This window comes from Vespa mandarinia, chromosome 16 (assembly GCF_050613455.1).
Source record: "Vespa mandarinia isolate Hongniang chromosome 16, ASM5061345v1, whole genome shotgun sequence".
NCBI lineage: Eukaryota > Metazoa > Arthropoda > Insecta > Hymenoptera > Vespidae > Vespa > Vespa mandarinia.
In genome coordinates, this window is record NC_140825.1 from 2,243,560 (window position 1) to 2,267,500 (window position 23,941).

The following is a 23,941-nucleotide window of genomic DNA, read 5'->3' on the forward strand; positions in this document are numbered from 1 at the left end:
TTCACATTTTCACAGAACCTGTTGAGCTTAGTTTATTACTTCATTGTATTTCATAGTCGTAGGTGATATTATAAGATATATTAAACTTATTTATTATTATAAAATGTTGCAATAATAATCTTCAACTACGTGTATTAATTCTTCTTTCTTCTTCCCTGATATTTCTGTTAAAAATCTTATCAAATCTTTTCTTCCAAATATTCCAATGTTATTAAAATGCAGAGTTACTAATTCTCTGACATTAGAATATATCAATGTATGATAATCTTAACAACCACTGGCTCGTTATATGTAAATCCACAATTGCAAATATGTTAATCATTTAACTCTTCTGACATATTATTCTCTTCGCTAAAGAAATATATAATCCTTCTTCAATTAATCTTATTACAACTCATATTTCAAAAGTACATTATCATTGCGTGCTGCTACCTGGACTGACAGATTCTTAAACTAACTTAAATCGATGAATCAAACGTACCAATTATCGATGTCTTCCGTCGTATCCAAGACTTGATTGGTTATATTTAAACAATCACTTGAGTATTCATCAATATCGTATTAAATAACATTCTAAGAAATAATTGGATTATAAATAGATTAATTGAAAGTTAAAATAAAATGATACATGAATTAAATAATACGATACATGGTTAGAAAAGATTTTTAAATAATTTCCGAATTGGTCGTCGAACAAAAGAAATTTTGAATTTGCGACAGGAGTCTATTAATAGAAATGAATAGAAGTGAATAAATTGACAAAACAAAGAAAAGAGAAAAACAAAAAGAAAAACAAAAAGAAAAGAAAAAGAGAAAAAAATCCTTTTGACTGAATCAATTCATAATATTAAAATAATCCGATGTTAAGAATACGATGATCGCAGAAGTGTAGAATGAAAAAGTAAAAATTCGAAGGAAGATTTGATTGGTTGCGTCCGTTGATTCTGATCGACGACGCGATCCGCCAGAGCGCAGCACTAGCGCACTCGTGTCAGTACTCGATGGCGGCCGAGACGTGCCCACGAGCCAAGCCGTCTATGGCTTAGACGTCGTCGTCGTCGCCGCCGCCGTCGTCGTCGCCGTCGCCGTCGTCGTCGTCGTCGTCGTCGCCGCCGCCGTCGTCGTCGTCGTCGTCGTCGCCGTCGTCGTTGCCGCTGCCGTTATTGTGGCCGTCGCCGTCGTCGTCGTCGTCGCCGTCGCCGTCGTCGTCGTCGTCGTCGTCGCCGTCGTCGCCGTCGTCACATTTTCAATTATCGTCAAAATCCGACGATTCTCTCACGAAACCTGCGTACGTCTGTAATCGCCGTCCTGTCTGTCGGTGAAGAAGCGTATTCACCGTCTCGAGATCACGCGTACTACTCACATATACCCCACTCCTTTAATTTCTCGTCTCGTGTATGTGCTTATTACGAGGATTCCCGTTTGGTGCGACGAGTCGGCGTTGTGTGTGGTGCGTGCGTGCGTGAGAGTGCGTGCGTGCGTGCATGGCTTGTGTATCGTGAAGCTTATAAGCAAATCGTCAACGTTCCGACAGTAAAGGAAAAAAAGAAAAAAGAAAAGAGAAAAAGAAAGGAAAAAGAGGAAAGAAAGAGGCCGACGAGAAAGAGAAAGTGCCAAACGCGATGTGCAAGCGCAACCGCTCGAATCGTCGCTCGGGCTCGAGTTGACCCTTCAAAGGATGGACCTCCTCTTCCTCCAGTTTGATCGAAGAAACGCATCGCCGTCGTGGCATTGGTAAACACGACCTCTACCGTTTACAAAAACAGTAAGTCACATGTACGTTTCCCGTTGTACGTTTTAAATCATTTTATTTGACTATTCGTAAGACAACCCCCGCCCCCTCTTCTTCCTTTCCCAATATTATCGCGCGCCTTTTTATCATCTTACAAGAGGGCACGCTTTCCATTTCAAATACATTTCGGTGTTTTGTTTTATTTTATTTTATTCTCTCTCTCTCTCTCTCTCTCTCTCTCTTTCTTTCTCTATCTATCTTTCTTTTTCTTTCTTTCTCTCTCTCATTATTCGTGTCTAACGATCCTTTGACGCGCTGAAATCAAGGTAAGGGTGACGATCATGATATACTCCACTATGGCCTTATGATCTTTTTCTCTCTTTTTCTCATTATGTTTACGCGTCTAGCTTTGTCCATGCCTTTACCTCTCTCCTCTCTGCCACTTCTGTTGGTGTTCTCTCACTCTCTCTGATGCTGCTTCTGCAGTTTGCATTTTGCCCACGGGGCATAGGAATAAGGGGAAGAAGCACAAAGTAATACTTTAGACAAAAAGGGGATGAAGTCAGTTTGTAGAAGAAGCATGGGTCAACTGTGCTCTCTTTCCTCTTTCTTCTTCTCTCTCTTTCTCTCCTCTCTACTCTCTCCAATCATTCTTTCTCTCTCTCTCTCTCTCTCTCTCTCTCTCTCTCTCTCTCTCTCTCTCTCTCTCTCCAATCATTCTTTCTTTCTCTCTCTCTCTCTCTCTCTCTCTCTCTCTCTCTCTCTCTCTCTCTCTCTCTCTCTCTCTCTCTCTCTCTCTCTCTCTCTCTTTCTCCCTGTAGAAAAACACGTTGTCATGTGGTTGCTATGATGTTTTGATTGATAGCAACTCTATAAATGTTTTACAAATATATATTCAAGGGAAATAAAAAAGTTTTTTTTCAAAGTTACAAAGATTATATTTATGCGCAAATAATCTTGATTCTTACCGTACAATCTTTGTGTGTTTTATTTCAATATATAATTGAAAACATAGATACATACTTAAAGAATGTAAATTTGTATCCTAATAATTCTAATTAATTAAATAGATGACATATCAAAATAGATTTCATAATTTTAAGTATTATACATCAGATATTATTGTTAAATCGTTAATGAAATTAATCATTGATTTTAAGATATTAATGATGATCAAATGATCAAATGAATTTCTTCGTTTTTCTGCTTGTTTATTTATTCACTTTTAAATATTTATAAAATTAACTTGCTGGAACACTTAGCAATACTTGAATTATAAAAAGGGTAAAGAGTTCTCATAAATTAAAACTTAGATTTTTGTATATACTTTTGGAAGCAAGTGAAGACTTCTATTACAAACTTCTAGAAAAATATATAATATTTAAAAGATATTCATTACAAAATGTAGACAAATATAGTAAGATATTATTAATGTCCAATCATTACTATTCTAACATAGGTGATAGTACTTAGAAAAGATTATTTTATCATTTGATACTTTATACAAATAAATTTGAAGAGATATTACTTTTGTTTTCGCATCGATTGTAATAATCCTTAAGGTGGTATGCTGCGTTCGTTGAGCTTTAGCCAGTATTCATCTGAAAAGAATTTCCAATAAAACCGAAATACGTCGAGTGTTTTGTTTGTGAGAACGTGTGTAGTGGCGACGGTGATAGGAACGATGATTGTAAAACGATGGAGACCTCGAATGCAGCGGTAGTTTTATTTAAAGCAACGATGATTGTTTCGTTAGAAGTACGAGGCTTCTCTCTCTCTTTCTCTCGCTCTCTCTCTCTCTCTCTCTCTCTCTCTCTCTCTCTCTCTCTCTCTTTCTTTCTCTTTCTCTCTCGTTCCTCACGATGGTTTCTACGCGAAGGCAGCAGCGACATGCTGCATTTACCGCGCCACTTTGTCATGTAGGAGAGACTTGCCGTTTCTAAGAACACAGTCTGCCTTTAGATAATTTAAAAGAAGATTATTTTAGGTTCACGAGCTACCAAATCGGTAACGTGCTTAACACTAGTCAAAATCAAATGGTAAGATTTAATCGTAAGATCGTCATCGATCCTAACATGATTACTTCATTTATTTCCATTTTAAAATGAGAAATAAATAGTTCATATAATAGATTCGAAATACTAATAATAAATTTCTGTACAAATTATTTGTATCGAATCGTAAATTCTAACCGTATTCGTTAAGCGAAAGTAATTGACCAGAAAGAAAACGGTAGTCACCCCTTTTACTCCTTGTAATTATTCAACCCCCTTCTCTGTTTGTGTATGGGAGCGAAGGAGTATATAAGTTACTATACGGCGTATGGTAGTAGGACCTTTATTCCCGTTAACTTAACCTTACTTTTTGTTCAACGGGATATTAAAACAATCTATTTCTAATATATTCGCGCGCTTTTTCTTTTTTTCTTTTATTTGTTTTTTTTTATTTTTTTTTATTTTTTTATTTTTTTTTATTTTTTTTTGTAATTTGAAAATATTATTGAGAAAAAAGATTGAGATCTCGATTGATATAAATCATATTTAATTTATTAAAAAAACAAAAAAAAATGATACTTATAACTTTTTTATGATATCTGAATCAAAATACGATTAATTTTATCTATTTTAAATCTTTCTTCTTTTTCGTATTATTTCCTTTATTCCCTCGTGAATAGTTAAAGCGAGTGTTACGATAGAAATAGAATTTTTTTTTTTTTTCTTTTTTTCTTTTTTTCTTTTTTTTTTTTTTTTTCTTTTAAAGGTTATTATATAGTTGTGTTATAACCAACAGGAACTGGTTTGATCGTACAATGCAATACGTATTTTAGAATGTTGGTGCATTTCTAAGATATAGTATAGTAATACGGGCTCATCGACATCTGGGAATAGTAACGTCGGGGCGGAAAGCATCAAAGGAGTCCTTTGAAGTTTCAGTTGATGTTCCTGAGCCGATTCCTCTTCGTTACCCGTCTTTTTTGTCACACCCTCGTTTACTCGCGCACTTACTGATCCGTTGGGTATCGCCATGATCTCTCGATACTTACCGATTTCAGATCTTCAAAGTATTCCCTCGTCCGTTTTTTTACGAAATCAATCAATTTTTGGAGTAACATTTTAATATGTCTTCAAAATTAAATATTTTTTAGCTATATACAAAAGGTTACAATCATTCGAAACAATCAATTTGATCTTATTATTATTTATTTTTATTTTTATTTGCTTATTTATTTTTTTTTTTTTCTTAATCGACAAAAATGAAACCTCTTTATAAATAATATAGGATGTGATTATTTAATAATTTTTTGTTTTTTTATTTACTTCGACAGTACATATATTAAAACACTAATAACATTTAATTATTTTTTAATCGAGAAACATCAAGCTTTGTATTGAATGATATGATACAGTAACATACTCACTTGGTTTTTAATAGTTGCTTCGGCAGTACATCTATTGTACTAAAATGCTAGTAATTTTTTTTCTTTTTATTTTTTTTAATTTTTTCTTTTCATTTTTATTTATTTTTGTATTTATTTTTTTATTGTAACAAATAATATAACTGCAATAAATATGATTATTTCGTATCATTAATAATTTTTTTGTATATACTTTGATAGTATATACATATAGTAAGATACTAACATTTTCTTCTATTTTTTTTTGTTTTTTTTTTAATTTAAAAATTTTTAAATTTTTGTTTTACTTATTTTTTTTTTTTTTAATCAAACTTTCCTATAAACAATATAAGTCGAATGAATGCGATTATTCAATAATATTTTAATTGGAAAACTTTGAAAAATTCTGAATGAAATTATACTTTTAATTCATAATTTTGTAAGAACTATTATAAATGATGAGCGTCCACCGTATATATTTTTCCATGTACTGATTTACTAACTGTATAAAACTCTGGATTACTTCGATTGATTATAGGTATCAATGAATGCCCAATGCCAATTAATATATATATATATATATATATATATATTACTATAAACTATATATTTACACTACTTTATAATTGTCATCGTTAACTCCTCTTTTCTATCAAGAAAAAGAGAAAAAAAAATTGAATAAAAGAATACGAAAAGGAACAGTTAATTTGATAATTTGAAAATTTAGATTTTTAGAAAAAAAATAAAAAAAAAAAAAATAAAATGAAATCAAAAATTTGTTTTTAATTTAATTGCTAAGAATATGGTATAACACATCTTGTTTCTTCAATAATAAAAAAAAATTGTAAACAATCATTCTTATGTAAATATTCTTTATTTCTATATAATTGTTTTAATAAAATTTCTTTCGTGACATTACAATTAGAAAAAATTAATAATTAGAATATAAATTAGAAGATTAGATTAATAAGATCAAGCTATGATCAATTATTGAGTTGTTCGGAAAGTTTGATTTTTGGTAGATGGAGTAATAACAAAATTGGCACGAACTTTTCGGACAACCTAATAATAATTAGAAATTTAGAAATCAATAATTAGAAGATTGGAAGTATATTTTTAAATAAAAAGTAATCTAATTTAAAAAAATATGACAATTAGAATTCTCTTCTATGTTTTTATCAAGAAAAAAGTTATGATAGATTGTAACAAATTTGTATCCACCTGCGATGGATAATAACTTTATTTATTCCCTCTATATTTTAATTTTTTTTTTTTTTTTTTTTTTTTTTTTTTTTTTTTTTTTTATTTTCAAAATTAGATTCAAATGATTGGGCTGGCTCTGTTCATAATCTCGTATAAATCCTTACAAAAGTACTGTTAAAGTCTTTAGATTTTGAAATTACTATTTCGCTCGTATGAAGTCTCTTATTGGAAAAAAAAAAAAAAAAAAAAAAAAAAAAAAAAATTGCTATTTTTTTTTTACGTGTTTTAATAATTATAACCCATTAAAATCTTACAAGTCTGACTTTATTTTTAATATTTTGAAAATATTGATATTACTTAATATCGGCAAATCTAATATTATAATGTTATGTTTCATGCTATTTATCATAATACAATTAACATAAAAACACACACAATCATTTATCCTGTTAATTTCCATTAGGAAGTAATTCGACGCAATTTTGAGAACATTTTCTCTTAAATAGTTAAAATACACTTTCAATAGATAAATTGACGTACCAATGATTCCAATTACACTATTAGAACGTTATCTTTTGTTCTTAAAAATTGTTTTAACAAATTAACACTTGCTTTTAATTTGTTAAACTGCTAAACAATAATAAATCGAATTCATTGGCTTATGGTAATATGAGTTAGGCTCTTGGGGTTTGTTCTTCTCAATTGTAAGACTCAATCGTTTACATCTAATATATTTTTTTTTTTCGTGTTTACAAACAGATCATATAATGCGAAAGTTATAATATTACTTATACTAGTATAATTATCTTATATTAATAAGAAGAACAACTTATAAAATATTATAAACTCTTTATATATTAATTTTGTAACTATAAAACCTTTTTATTTTTTAAATCTTCTTTTTTCTCCTATGAAATCATTGTAAAGTCATTTTTAATAGCACGTTTTAATATTTAGTTTATAAATCTTTTATTATATGATAAATGATAAATATAAATGATAAATGATACACATCTATTGTCCTTGTTCACATACACATACACATACACATACACGTACACGTACACATACAAACATATATTTCTTTTGATTCTCTTAATATTAGCAGGATATTGCTTTCACCACAATATTGATTAACAAATATAATTTAAGAATACTAATTATATTATATTTACGAAAAACAACGTTATTATTTAAATGAACAATAATAAATAGTAAAATTATATTGAGTTGACTAATAAGTAATATTGGAATTTTCAATAAAAAATGTTATATACTGTTGTTTATTTAAATGTAAAATAACCATTTCAATACTATACTGTTTTTATTATACTAATGTTTTTTACTTAAATATTATTGCCTTATTTAAATACAAAATATTAAAAATTGCATTATTTGTTGATAAACATTTATATTTATATTTATAAATATACATATACATATATAAATATACATTAGAACTATATATTATACAATACCACATACATTTATATTTATTTATAGTAAAACTTTCTACATTACTTTATTAAATAAAAACCAATCTAATCATAGAATTTGTTTGAACTAAGTACATTGTGGTTTTCTTTTTAGCTTTTGGGCTTGTTATTAATTTAATGAAACTATTATATTTATCAGTGTTAATAGCAAATAACATTACTTGGAGAACAATGATGAAAGATTCTATGGATACATTTTTTCCTTTGAAATCCTGTGTAAGTTGTGATTTATATGTGTAATATATTATTTTTTATATAATACTATATATATATATATATATATATATATATATATATATTAAATTTATTTGAATATTATTTTTGTATTTCTTGCATAATTTTAAATAATACTTTCCACTTGTAAGTAAGTTTAATATCAAGTTAAAACGCTTACTATGTCAATGTAACACTTTTTATTCTTGAGATTTTAATCTTCTATCTCAACTGAAGAAATGTTCTCGATGCTGTTCCTAAGAACAACTAAATTTTCACAAAATCTCAACCGCTGTCACCAATTTGTTACGCGACGGTTTCGCTTGTCGTCGTAGGTTTAAATAAAGATTTGGAAAATACTTTAGACTTGGAGTCGAATAAGTTTATTCTAGTTTAAGCGTACTGAATGTGTTCGGTGTTAAGATACTTAACTAACCGATTTTCGAATTTATTTTCATCTTTATATGTGATCTGATGACAGGTATCATCTAATTCAAAAGACAGAGAAATTCTAAAAATGAAAAATTTCCAATAAATTAAAGAAAAAAAGGGATGAAACTTAATCCTTAAACGTATGTGTAAATCGCAAAATTAGAACATATTAATGTTTAATATATAATTTAATTTGCAATATAAAATATTATACAGATTGGTTCTTCATTAAATTTCGTTTTGAAAAAATAAATCATAATATAATTTGTCCATTATTTACAATTTAATATTTACTTAATGATTAATATAATTCCTTTTTTTATTTTAATTTGTAAACACGAATTATGCATTAAAGGATTAAATCTTAATTCTTTTTTAATTTTTAGAAAAGACTGTTTTATAATGTTTATAAGCTTTCAAACTATATTTTGTTATACAGAGTTAATGCGATTCAGGGATTCAATGAAAGAAAGAAAAAACATAAGGATGTAAAGAAGAAATAGACGTTAAAATTGAATAAAACAAAAATTCATTTAAAAGAGAAAAAGCAAGAAAGAAAAAAAAATAAAATTAACTAAATTATCATGATGTAATAATTTCGTTTTCGATGTATCCTTGCAAATTTTGTACTAAGAGTCGTTCTAATGTATTATCAATATCATCACGTGCTCCTTTTCTCTGAGAAGTTGCAACGAGAAACGTCATTTTTAATGAATATTAAAATTTTTATACTGACATATTAAGATTTATAAAATTCAATATTATTTTTATATTTTTAGATGATAACATGAAAAAGAAAAAAAAAAAAAGAAACGAAAAGAAATATCTTTTTAATATTTCCTTCGTATTTATTTTTTAGAAATTGTACAATTAATATACAATTTAATTTTGCAATGTAAAATATTATACAAGTTCCTTTTTAAAAAGTTTACAGTAAATGTTAAGACGTTAAGGGGATTAAAATAGTGATGAACGTAGTCGTCGAAGTATTAATTCTATTGGTCAAAGAGTAAGTGTAATAAGATTTATTGATACTCATAATTGAGTCGTAATAATATGTCTATGCAATTAGTAGATATAACTCATATTAAGTGGTTTGCAAGACTATTTGTTTATAATGTTTATAAATTATAAAGTGTATTTAAAAAAAAAAAGATAAGTTCAAGAAAAGTATATAATTTCTTTGGATTTTTTTTTTGCATGCATTATGTACAATTGTTTACAAATAATTAAACGAAAGAAGTTCATTGAAAAAACATTTATTATTATTATTATTATTATTATTATTATTATTATTATTATTATTATTATTATTATTTGAAATTTGAAATTTGAAATTTGAAAGCAATTATTATCAATTATGTATAAAAGCATTATGTATGAAGCTATTATTAATAACCAGAAGATGTATGTATATGTGTATTATCAATCGATCGCGTTGAATCATTTAAATTGATAATATTACTACTAACAAATAACATTATAAAATGCGCGATTTCTGATCAAAAACAAAATTGCATTAGTAACATAAAACCATTTTGTTTTATAATACAATAAATTATTAATGTATCTATCGAGAATGTGAAAAACAAACAAAAATTGTTGCATCATCGTCATTAACAGACGACATTATATAGAGGATAGAATAAGCGTATAAAATCGTTCAAACAAAAATGTTTATTTTAATAATTTTAAGTCATTATTTTATTTTACAATATAATTATTACGTGTCTAAGACGAAATTCTAAAAGATTAATTTCGTTCGTAATTTTGAGAAAGATAAATTATTACGTGTGAGAAAGATCGATCAATCGTTCCAACTTATTGTTGGACAAATGACATTACTATAAAACAGTTCGATTACTTTAGAACAAAATTGCACTAGTAACTTTTCAACTATTTATTTATTTTTTATTTTTTATTTTTTTTTCTATTTTTTTTTTTTTTTTTTTTTTTTTTTTTTTACAATATAATTATTGCGTATCCATCGAAAGGGTGAGAATGAGTTGTTGATCTCGGAGAGGTAAAGTAAACGAAAGATAAGAATAAAGAACGAAGAGGAATAAAAAGAAAAAGAAGAAAAAGAAGAAAAAGGAGATGTATTAAATCGGCGATGTATATCGGTTTGGTATATGCCGGTGCGCTTTCTTCACATGCAAACATCGACGTGCGTGCGTTTGTTCGTGCGCGCGCGTAATATCGCGTGCGGCGGCAAGATCAAAGGAACATTTCCTCCTTCCTCTCTTCGGCTAACCCTCCCTCGCTTTCTCGTCTCGACCGGCTCCCTCCTTATATCCCACCCCGTCTACGCACACCGGCTGTCTCTATTGAGTACGTGTAAACGCACCATTAAGTCTTCGTTTCTTTACGCGCACTTATTGTTCTTTCGTAATCTTTGCTTTCTCCCCTCTACTCCTCTACCTCTCCCAGCTTCACTACCACCATTACCATCACCATCACCATGACCACCAGCGTGTCCACCTCTGACCCTTCCCCTAAGCTCAGCGTGTTTGTACAGAAATCTAGGATATAATACTACTATTATTATCGTTCTCAACCCCTCTCCAACTGAGAGAGTCTCGAGTGCTTTTTCTCAAGGTTCTCCTACCGACCACCTTGAGAAACGAGAATTCATTCTATTTCGGTATCATGACGTAACAGCGAAATATGGAGAGAGAGAGAAAGAGAGAGAGAGAGAGACCCTGTTACTACTTACTATAATTTTTCTACTCCGTTCATTTATTCTTCGAATAAACTACGACAAACTACACGACTATTCATTTATGAATTAGCGTTTCTTTCGTTCTTTCGTTCATCTATCATTCGTTGATATATATATTCGCACGCGCGCGCGAATATATATATAAAAATGATCTTTAGAAAGAAAAGTTGAAGATAAAAACAAAAGGTCCTTAGAAAATTTGAAATGAAAAATCTCGATAAATAATCATAATTAATGAAAATTATTTTGAAAAATTTGGAAAAATACGTGAGGGAGAAGGGTATACGTGCGTGCGTGCGTGCATGTAAGGATGGGGTGTTTTGGTGGTAGGCAAGGAGCAAGTGTGTTGCGGAGCGGTAAATGAAGGGAGATTAAAGTTTGTGTCATAAAGAGATACAAGGATGGACGAGATCATCGCTAAAGCGGCACGTCCGAGAAAAATCTCGGGTTTCGAGCGTGGACAACGACGATGACGACGACCAACTACTCTTTAGAATTTGCCCTTATACCTGAACCCTATATCACCTTTTTGTCCTACCTTGTCGACAGAAGAGAAGAAGAAAAGGCGGCGGGAGAGGGTGTCACAGAAAGTAGGGAGAAAGAAAGAGAGAGAGAGAGAGAGAGAGAGAGAGAGAGAGAGAGAGAGAGAGAGAGAGAGAGAGAGAGAGAGAGAGAGAGAGAGAAAGAGAGAGAAACGTAGCGACGACAGACCAGGAAGAAGAAAGGTGGGTAGGAAAGAGATGAAAGGAGAAAGAGGAAGAGAGTAAGAAGGAAGAAACGGTCTCTCTGTGGTACAGGGTATGGGGTATAGGGGGCTGACGTTGGCTCTCCCTTCTCGGCCATACGATCACCATAGTTTCAGTCTTGCCGTGTTCTTCGTATTGTGCAGGGTGCTGAGATCCTCTCTCCCTTTCTCTTCTCTCTCTCTCTCTCTCTCTTTCTCTCTCTCTCTCTTTATCTCTCTATTTATCTTTCATTTTCTTTCTCTTTTTATTTTTCTTTTTTTTTTTTTCTCTATGACGGCTTACATCGAACATGTATTACGTACAAGTGAATCGTTCATTCTTTAAATACTTTTATCATCGTGTTTTCGATATTATCAAACCCCAATTGATAAAATCGTACTAGTGTGAAATCTTCGAAGAATTTTCATCGTAATCCAACGATCATCTTATGATCATCCTCTAATTATTTGTTTACTTTTTTTTTTTTATTCTATGTGAAAGAGTAAACTGATGGCATTAGTGGATATATATATATATATATACATATACATACATATATCTAGAAAAACAATAACGTGTAATATAATAGAGAAAACGAAAGAGAATACTCAAGAAGTATTTCTAATTCTTCGCGAACGATGATACGGAACAGTGGTATCATCATCGAGATCGCTCGACCGTACGTCGATGTGTGGAGACTTCAATGCCTGTAGTTGGGAAAATGTTCCTGATATACCACCAACGAACGCTTACCTCCAACGATGTCGTGGCGGTAACTGGAACGTTTCCGTAAAACCGGTAGCAGCCCTCAGTCTGTTTTCGTTCTTCTTTACGCGTGTGTGACATACCAGTGTCTTCTTCTCTTTTCGTCTTTATCTATTATTGGAACATAACGATAAAACGTTATTTGTGTTAATCACGATTTGAAGATTATTTATATACATATATATATATATGTGAAAAATAAATCTAAATTTGCCATGGAGGGCATATAAACAAATGACGATAAAAAATGAGTGCCTTTGTTTTTTCTGTACGTATTCAATTTAATTTTTTAAGATCTATAATATTTTCAGTGATCAATGTTATATTACAAATAGAACGTTTTTTTTAATAAATTAATTTTAATATTTTTATTTGTCAATGAGAACATCGACTATACGAAGAAAATTTTTCCGTGTTCGTAATGAAGATTAATGAAACATAATCATACTAACGAATAATTTACATATATTTTGTACAATGTAATTTGTGTACGTTTAATAACCTTTTCGTAATATTTTAATATTTTAAAAACATCGTATAAGTGATCATTCATGATATATATATATATATATATAAATTGATGATAATAGATATAAGATATACATTTACAACCACAAAGAGTCCATCCAAGTGTCGCGTTAGATCATTTCATGTTTTTTTTTGGTCCATCTCTGATTTTGTAAATCAGCTCAAGGTCGCGCTAAGTAAACCTGCGTTCCTTTCACAAATCGAGTTTTGTCGTCTTCTTTTAAAACACGTTCGTTGTTTCTTTCTTCTCGAGGGTAAAAGAAACTCCAGAAGAAAGAGATCGATTCAAAATGAAAAATACATGTACAGAAGGATGATGGGAAATAAATTGGTAGATGGATATTTTATATATATATATATATATATATATATATATATATATATATATTAATACTTTGTACATACTACATATTAAACGTTTCAAAATGTAATTTTGAGATAAATGAAACTTCTAGAAAAAGAGGGAGGGATGACAGTGGTTGGGGGAGGGGGGAAGGAGAGATTACATGAAAATAAAGCTTTTTAAAAAGTATATAAATAGTCAGGTATATAGAGTTCTACGTTGCCATACATACTTTAAAGTTACATATATACGTATGTACATATGTATACAGATACATATATTAATTGAAGTTGCTTACTATCATTCGTGTACTCCAAACATGAAAGTATAGAACTTTCATGCACTTCTGGCAGATGTGCGGTGGTAAGCAGTACCAAATACTTGAAGGTAAATGAGGAGAGAGAGAGGGGTATGTGGAGCGGGAGGGACGGGCAAGAAGTCTGCTTTGAAAAGAAAGGTCCGGGTTCTGTCGATGGTGGCGGAAACACTCTGAAAGGGTTAAATCGATCGTGAGCCGCGCGTGGGTCTCTTTCGTTTCTATAAGCCTTAGGTTAAATGTTCTTAAAGAAGTTTTACCGTTTTATTTTTCCTAATTGATGTTACATACCAAAGAAATTAAAAGATTCGTTTATTATTATTTTTCGATATCTTGCTTTTGATAAAGAGGAAAAAAAAATAAAAAAAAAAGAAAGTCGTAATCCTTTTATATCATCATCGGGGATAAAGAGAAATTACAGGATTTGACTTTCGAAAATATTCTTCGAGCTGCGGTTGGTTAAGTATAATAGATTAATCGTATTATTCTAAGATGATCGTCTATCTATCTATCTATCTATCTATCTATCTATCTATCTATCTATCTATCTATCTATCTATCTTCTTACCCCTCTTTTCTCCCCCTTTTTCTTTTTCCTTTTTTATTTTTATTTTTTTTTTTTTTTTCCTTTTTAACGATAGCCGGACCGGTCGCATTCAAGTACTCGCTATCCTCCTCTTCGCTTTTGTATTCACTGACATTTCGACAGGCGAAGAAAATCTTACCTGCACGTACTGCGTGTCCTTCTTGGAAATGTAACGTTCCACAGAATGTGAACAAGCAAAGTGCCTTATGTAATTCGTTCCAATTCTATCTTAGTCGGACATATCTTTATCATCTAACTCGTGTACGCTTTCCTGTTGTACCTGTAATCAGTGTCATTTTCAAAATTTTCAATAGAGCGAATCGAACGTGATGTGTGAAAATGTATGTGGGAGTGCGCGCGCGAGCGCGCGTACGTGCGCGCGTGTATGCATGCATGTATGCTGCATGTGCAGCATGTCCCTCATATACATATATATACATGTATATTTCGTTCATTGAACGATATATACATATGTATATATCGTTCATTCATTCTTTGAATAGGACAATAGCTATTCTTTAATATTATCACTCTTTTCAATGGGTCACTGTATATATGTGACAAACGAATATCGCCGACACGTCTTTTTCATGTGGGAGAGCAAAGTTATACGAACTTTATTCTGAAGGAAAAGACTACATATACATATACATACATACATATATATATAACGTACGTACCTAAATATATGTATTCTTTCGTTCGAAGAATTTTATACGATCGATCAAATATTCGTTAAATTTAATCTGTAAATTTTTATTTCTTTGTTTCTTTTTTCCTCCCCTCGTCCAACCCATATTTGTTACCAAAATATTATTAACGTCTGTCGCGAAGTTATCGAAACGATCATTGAAAAAGTAATCTAATAAACGTATTAAAAAATTATTCGAATTGTCTTTTGAAATATATATATATACACGCATATGCGTACCATACGTAGATCAAAATCTAAACATAACCTATATATTATTAACGATTTTGATCTAACGAAGAGTTAAGAAATATATATAGATATGTATATATATATATGTATTTATATGTAATAAATGAAAATAGTAATAAAAATAAAGAAATAAATAAATCATAAAGATGATCGAAGATATATTTTCATGGACGTTGTAAAAGATAAATTCGAAAGCGTCGTCGTACGTTTGAAACACCCGATATGTCGAGCAGCGAAAGAAGGGGCCTGACTTTCGAGCAGCATGGCTTGGCTGAGCGAAGCGTTCCGAAAACCTGTAATTACGGACCCGACGTACATCAAGCGATGCCGCCAGCCAGCAGCCGCCCGGGCAACCTACGTCTTCCCCGACCCTCTTTTTATCCATTTCTTTTTTTCTTCTCTCTCTTTCTCTCTCTCTCTCTCTTTCTCGTTTTCTCTCGTTCTTTCTCGCTCTGTCTCCCTCCTCTGTTTCTCTTTCTCTTCTTACCTGTTTCTCTCTCTTTCCTCAAGCTCGTCGAGTCTCTGGAGCGTCGAGAGAGAAAGAGAAAGAGAAAGAGTAAGAGCGCGAGAGAGAGAGAGAGAGAGAGAGAGAGAGAGAAAGGGAGAGAGAGAGAGAGAGAGAAAGAAAGAAAGAAAGAAAGAAAGAGAGACTTGCTTCCCTTCCACAACGCAGCTCGACGCGATTCAGCTCGGTGAACGTAAGGACTATCCTCGTAAACATTGCGGTGTGCTTTTTTTTCTTTGCTTTCACACACACACACACACACACGCACGCACACATACGTGTACGCACATACACACAACACACATTAATACAACGTGCGCGGTACACGCACGCAGAGAAATAATTGTAATTCCTAAATAACGCACTCATTCAAAATATGTTTTCTCCTCTTTCTTTTCGTCTTTACCTTACCGGGATCTCTTTACCTCAGCATTGGAAATCGGAATCGGAAGTTTGTCTTCTTGATATTTCTTTCTTTTGAAATGCTTTCCTTCATATTTTATTCTTAATGAAATTATATTTCAAGATCTTCCGAATAAGACATTTTAATGATTGTTAAAGAGATCGTCCAAAGTGTATCCGGTCATTCTCTTTTATCTTCCTTCGCTTTGGATCGGACGAAAAAGATGATTTCATTGTGAAATCTTCTTACATGATGATAATGCCGATAGAACTGCTAGTTTAAAAGACGATATACGATCCGCCATTGTGTGGTTTCTTTTTTTTTTTTTTTTTCATTTTTCATTTTTACAAGAGATTAAAGTGTCCTAATTGATTTATTTATTTTTTTCCCCTTCTTTATTGCCATATGCGCTTTCTTCTTTTTTTTTTTTTTTTTTGTTTTTTTATCGACATCTACCCTCCTGATGTAATACTGTTTTCAATGGAATTATAAAAAATATTTTTATGTACGTGCTTATAGCCATATAAAAAATGAAAGAAGTTGTACCTTACAAAGGAACATTTAAACTTTACCGCTTTATCGTTTGTCGCGTTATCAAGGTTATCCCCGTTTGTCCTTCAGATCGGTCATGCGTTCATTTTAATATCGTTCTCTAGTAGTATAGAGAAAACCGAGAAATGTTTCCGAATGAATGACATCGATACTTTCATGGATTCAACTTCCTTATACGCTTCAAAAGATCTCAATATCGGAAAATCTTTCTCGCATGCTTCAAGTATTTCTTTTCCGGGATTAAAAAAAATCGACAGAGAAAGGAAGAAAAGTGTTGAGCATTGTAAAGGGTGGGAGAGAGGAGGATGTCAGACAAAAAGAAAAAAAGACAAAAGTAATGCACGAGGATGAACTAGAGATTGATATTTATATAAAACGTAGAATTAGATAAATACATATCTATAATAGTAAGATCATAGAAATTTTGTATACATATATAGGTTAGGAATTTTGATTAGATTGTTGAATCATTAATAATTATCATTTAATATGTTTTATTGTATAACGAATATATATATATGTACGTATGCATGTACGTATATACGTATATGTATGTATATATGTATGTATGTACGTATATACGTATATGTATGTATATATGTATGTATGTACGTATATACGTATGCTGTATATATGTATGTATATATGTATAGTCGATAATTACTGGTAGTTAAAGATTTTAAAATGTAATGATTCTTATCTACGTGTGAAGGAGAACTTATCTAGTGCATCGACTTTTATCAACGAGTTTTCTACATCGAGCGTGTTCGCCGGCGTATAATTATATCTTACGGTGCCGCCGGTAAAATAATTACACCGACAGACATCATTAAGCAAAATTAAAAGTGAGGGTGGAGCCTGTGGAAGCGCTTAAGCTGTAAATTAAAATCATTATTTTCACGCTTTAAAGGCCATTTAAATTTGAAAACTTTGTATCTAATGATCTTCGGTTAAGTTGTCACATATATTCGCGACATCTATCGATCAAAATTTGTGTGGTTTGGTTAATTTGATATATCGGAAGAAAAGAATGAATGAAACAAATTCATCGTTTTATAGTTGAATATTATTGATTTTCATGACTAAACATTTTCGTAATTAGTAAACATGTCGTAATTAGTTATTTATAAAGTTAAAAGAGTAATTGACTTTTTAAAAACTTAATAGTGCAACGTGTATTTTATTTTTGTTTTTAATCAATTGTGTTTAAGATTATTGAATTAGAAAAGTTTCATTTTATATATTTTTTTATATATTTTTTATATATTTTTTTTCTTTTTTTATCATAGTAATTTATAATATATACCTGTTGATAAAAAGAAACTTAGCCTGAAATGTTTAAAATTCAATAAATCACTATTATTATAATTTTTTTTATATATATGTATATATATATAATCTATTATGATATAATGAATTATATATCATATATTTGAAAAACTATTTTATTATTAAATAAGTGTCAATTTATAATTTATTAAATCTTGATTATAATGAATGAAATACTTTAAGTATTTTAATGTTTTATGTCATAAGAATTAAAGTTCTGAGAGAAGGTGCATTTACAGTTCTCGAAGAAGAAATGTAATATATCTATTTCATTGTACGCATTCAAAAAAGTATTATTATTCTTATACTATATAATGTACCTATGAAGAAAAACATTCCATATATCTGTTATATAGATTTTGAGAGCAATTCATAGTATACTTTAGACCGTTCCAATTATTTCTTTGAGTATAGATTTCTAGTCTGCGCAGCTCTCAGTCTGTCAGGATTCTATATACTGCCTACCTATTCCAACCCCCTTCTATTGATGCTGCGTCAGTCCTGGCCAGGAAGCTGCCATAGCTCAGTTTACTGCGAGCAGTGCTATCGATGATATCATATGAAGGATAGAACAAGCATTTTATTAGACAACAATTTATAATAGATCTTATACCAAACTTATAACGGATCCTATTAAGCTTGTGTATATTTCAAGCCTGCCTACAGAGGGTAGCCGACAAAATGGTACGTAAGCTTTTTTACCATCCCTTGACTCAGGTAAAAGTGCAGCGGAGTGAGATGATTCATTATGACAGCTTTTCATTTCATACTTCCTCTTTCATAGAATTTGAGTTTACATTTTTCCATTCATCATGGTTCACTGCTTTAAATGATAGAGAAACTAAAAAAAATAAGTAAATATAGCGGTCTGAAATTGTATGTAGATATTCACTTATATGTTGATATTCATATTACTACTATTGTTATTTTATAGTAATTATATATTAAAAGTATATATAACCTTATAAACATCATTATGTTTTTATTATAGTTATATATAATGATTAGAATCATAAATTTATCAAAATTTTTGAAACATAATAGAAGTACGTTATTTTTTTTTCATAATTTTATTGTATAAGTGTGCTAAGGTTTCAAGATAAAATGTATTAGACCTAATATATTAGACCTAAAATTTAGTCTATGAGGAATCAAATTTCTATGGCTCTTCGCAACAAAAGTTTAGCCCTTAAGACCTTTTGTTCCTTCGGTCTAGTTCGATACCCTCATAACTTTAGTAATAGTTTTCCAGTTTACTGGATCTTTATTCGATAAGTATAATAAACAGTTCTTTGATATATCATGATATTTCTGAGGTAGATCTTGGTAATTCAATAGATTGCATTATAATTTTTGTCGATCAATACTACACAAAGATGGTGCGCAGTCCAATAGAGGGGTATGCGGAGTGGTGGTTCTTGATGCGCAGACTGCTAGGAGGTAGACTATGGGCATATATACAGAGCTTTCCTCCCATACTTCTTTAGGACAGAAAATCTTGGTGGGATATAGAATTTGTATGACTCACCACAGAGCTCAATCGATCCACTAACCATGTCCCAGGCTCTGGTTCTTTGTTTGCAAGTATTGAGGCCTTATCGTCATTGAAAATATAAGTTATGAAATCTATGCGAGCAGTCATACTTGGTCCTATTTGTATTACGCAGAGCTGAAATGATATACTATCTTCATCTCTTTTGTTTAATTTTTGATTAACAGTGATTATTATCAAATTTTTATTAATATAATTAACATAATTACTATTTATATACAATATGCTATTATCGTTATATATGTTATTATAAAAAAAAAGCTTATATTTATAATATAATGCTTCTCAAATAAAAATACTTGAACATTTTCTATGTCGTTACAATAATGATTTTGCTTACATTGTTTATCATAATTGAATATATAAATTATATTTAATAATACTCTATAATTCTGTTTTTATTTTATTTGGATTTTTATATTTATCATTTTTTATTTAGTTTGCATATTATATTTTATATTATATAGTAAACTGGTAGAATATATACTATTGCAGATTTAGCGTTAATACTAGTCGTCATACAATTTTTTAATTTGTTTATATTTTTATATTTATCATTTTTCATTTAGTTTATATATTATATGTTACATTGTACAATAGATTGCAGTAGTATATACAATTACAGATTTTATGTTAATACTATTTTATTTTTACAGATTTGGAATAATCATGTCCACTAAGAGACGCCGTGGGCCACAATTAATCTTAGATAATAAAATAGTACGTGATGGCTACAACAGATAGGATGAGTGGATCTCGGCAAAACGAATCACGTTGCTTCAATGAAAACTCTCCAAGGCCACCAGTGCCTGGTAAGAGTTTTACTAATATATATATATATATATTTTTTTTTTATTTTTACTTATATCAAGAATGAATTTGATAGTACGTGTACATATTATAGATTTCAATGAATTTATTAATATAGGAGAGGAAACAGGAGGCCATGTAAGTAGGTTCCGTCCACAGAGTCCAGCTCTGACCCCTAGACGTTCTTCTTTAGCAACACCAACAGCATTGGGTTCTTGCGATGCTTCTGCACCATTGGGTTTTGAGCCAGAAGGTTGCTGCGGAACCACCACTATGGAGTGTGACTCGTCTCCTCCTTGTTTACGGTGGGCCAGGAACCTGCATTCCTTACTGCAGGATTCGGTTGGTCTGGAACTGTTTAGAAAGTACCTGGATCAAGAAGGCAAACCACATGCGAATCCGCTTAATTTTTGGTTTGCCTGTGAAGGCCTCAAAGAACAAAGCGATCCAGATAGAATTAACCAGTTGGTTAAGCTTATTTACAGAAAATTTTTTCTCAAGTCTCAGCTAGCCATACCAGAAGATGTAAGAAAAGAGGCTAATCGTCGTGTAAAAGAAGGCAGAGTAGATGAGAAAGTTTTTGATGCTGTACAATTAGAAGTGGAACGTCTCATCAATGAGACTACGTATCCAAACTTTCTTCGATCAGAAATGTATCTTCAATATGTACAGTCTTGCCAAAATCCAGACTCTGGTGGATGCCCAAGCTCTGGTTCTAGTCGAGAAATGTCTGTTTCCTGTGGACCAAGCTTGCTACCTACTGTACACGAGGACAGTGAATTTGTTACCTCTGTACACAGCTCGCATTCAGCGAGCGAGACGCCTGGAGAATTGAGAAGCGAGCTAAGGCTAACCAAAGATGTGTTGATAGCTACTCAACAGACTAGAGCAATGGATGTGCGGCCTAAGCCAGAAGCGTGTGCTGGGTAAATAAGTTAATATATCATACTATATGAGTATTGGCTTTTTTATTTTGTAGCTTTGATAGTTCTTTACTTACAACACTATAAAATAAACTTGTGTGAATGCTTGAGTTTTATTAATATATTTAAGCTTGTGTGGAATTTTTATTAAATAATTAAGATCAATTTAATATTAAATATAACATATAACATAAAGTATATTTTAATCATAGATAATGTGTCTATTAAATTCACACAAAAATAAATTTTTTATAAAACGCGCTATATACCTTATATTTGAATGTAAAGCACGCTCGCATTTTAATATCGTTTTACTTCAAATTTTCATTTATAATTTAATGTGCGAAAATTATTTTTGGTTTTCTGTTATTTAATTTCATTTATACTTTTTCTTTTCGTTTTGTTTGCTGTTTTTGCGTGACGTTAAAGCATTTATTTGCAACATGGAGCTAGTCCGTATCATATGCTCGTACCCAGACTGCACACACAATACTCTTCCTACAACCCAGTGTCCAGACAAGATTCAGAACTCCAAAGCTTAAGCAGTGATGCACGAACTGAATCAGACAATATATCTATCACCGATTCATCTGTGTAAGTTTGTTACTTTATCTTGCATGCAAAAAAAAAAAAAAGAAACAAGAAAAAAGGAAAAAACGTATTAATTTTTCACGTCTACATACGATGAAGCGTACGTACGATAAAGCTAATAATAGTTATAATAAAATACCTTTCGTTTATTATGTTCTCAGCGATGGAATGTCGATGGGCAGACAACGTAGTAAAAAACAATATTCAAGACAATCTAGAGGAATGAAGGAATTAGCCAATTTAAATCGCGATCCAATGGCACATCATGTCATCATACCTCGAACACAACGGGTACCACGAGATCTCACGCAACCTTTGAAGCCAGAAGAGTTTGCGCAGGTTCTTATAGAAAGATTGGAAAGCGTCAAACGAGAGAGAGAAACACAAGAAAAACTTGATCGTCATCTACAAGAAAGCGAATTACTTAGTATAGATACTTCTACGGAAGCCTTACCTAGTAATAGTGCTCCTAAAGCACTTGCTGATGCTCTAAGAGAAAAATTATCAACAGACGAAGATAGTGATCAGGCGATTTTAGATCAGCACGTGTCAAGAGTTTGGTCGGATTTAACACCTTCCAGATCTCCTGGTCTTTTATCACCTAGAACGCATTCACCTGAAAGAAGGCGTCCCATGCATAGTTACCCACGATCGTACAAACAAAGGAAAGAAAAGGACGTATTTTCTACTTTCTCAGCAGACAGTGGGAATATTCACGACTTTCCAGAAGGTAGTGAGCTTGTTCATGAATTTGGTTACTTTCCTAAATCAAAATCCGTTCCATCCGATTATGCAGATTCCCTCCATAAACAGGATCTTTATCTTCAAGGTGTGTAACTGTTTTATTAACATGTCTGTCAAAAATTAACGATTCCTTTTCTAATTTATAACATTTTTATATCTATCTGATCATTCTACTTTGTTCGTTTCTCTTAATTCTATTCCGCTACATCAGAAATTATCTCAACATGTTGTAGCTCATGATCAAAGATTTAGAAGATTAGATATGACAAGAAGATCCTCTACAAAGAAATCAATGACAGAGTTAACGGACAGCGGTGTGAGCGTTGTAAGCGATGTTCCACCGTTGAATGTGTGCAAAGATACTCGTCTATTATCGTGGTTGAAGGAGACGGATAAGAAAGCGGATATTAAGCATAGCCGGCATGGCAAAAAATACGGATCTAGAAGTGGTTCCTTGGAACGAACAAGTAGGGAAAGTTGGGGTGTACCTGCGCAACCATTTGTTGCAGATCCTGGAATGCCTCCCCTACCACAACCACATACGGTACAGTATTATTGAAGTGTTATCGTGGTTATTTTAAAAATAACAAAACTAAGGTGGTTGATTCTAAAAAAAAGTTTGTATTTTTGACTTGTTTATAAAACTTATGACTTATTTTATACTTTTATATAAAATATATTTATATATATATATATACATATAAATATATATATATATATATATATATATATATATATATATATATACATATAAAAACAGGCAACTCAGTTAGAAGAGGCACGAAGAAGGTTGTTAGCGGAGGAAGAAAGGGTACGCGGTTGTTGCAAACAACGACATGCAAGTACATCGAAACAAGCACATGATCCTACTGTACAGAGCCAGTGTTGCAATCAATCGAATCAATCTACGTTAAAAAAGACTAGACAAGATGCTGGAGATTTCACCACCGTTGTGTTCAGTTTCTGTGACGAGCAATTCCCTTATCGAACCAAAATTCCTGGTCGTAACGTCACGTTAAAACAGTTTAAGGAATACCTTCCGAAAAAGGGCAGTTATCGGTACGTACATTATAAACAATTAAAGTTCATATTGGATTTGTAAAAAAAACAGATAAAAAGAAGGAGAGAGAGAGA

General features: G+C 31.3%; 1 protein-coding gene across 5 annotated transcripts in view; it reads left to right on the top strand.

Annotated features, from left to right (window-relative positions):
• Positions 1 to 1,000: 1,000 nt before the first annotated feature.
• The window catches only part of Axn (protein axin), a 24,331-nt gene continuing 1,390 nt past the window's right edge, over positions 1,001 to 23,941 (top strand). Inside the window, exons 1-7 of one of the 5 annotated variants that reach the window (XM_035867655.2) lie at positions 1,001 to 1,776; positions 20,396 to 20,551; positions 20,668 to 21,475; positions 21,902 to 22,066; positions 22,225 to 22,892; positions 23,041 to 23,351; positions 23,568 to 23,866. In XM_035867655.2, the coding sequence (XP_035723548.1) occupies positions 20,467 to 20,551; positions 20,668 to 21,475; positions 21,902 to 22,066; positions 22,225 to 22,892; positions 23,041 to 23,351; positions 23,568 to 23,866 (2,336 nt within the window). In that variant the 5' untranslated portion in view covers positions 1,001 to 1,776; positions 20,396 to 20,466. Of the gene's footprint in view, positions 1,777 to 18,649; positions 18,872 to 20,395; positions 20,552 to 20,667; positions 21,476 to 21,901; positions 22,067 to 22,224; positions 22,893 to 23,040; positions 23,352 to 23,567; positions 23,867 to 23,941 lie in introns of those variants that run through there. The other 4 variants (XM_035867654.2, XM_035867658.2, XM_035867656.2 and 1 more) reach the window with 4 other exon arrangements.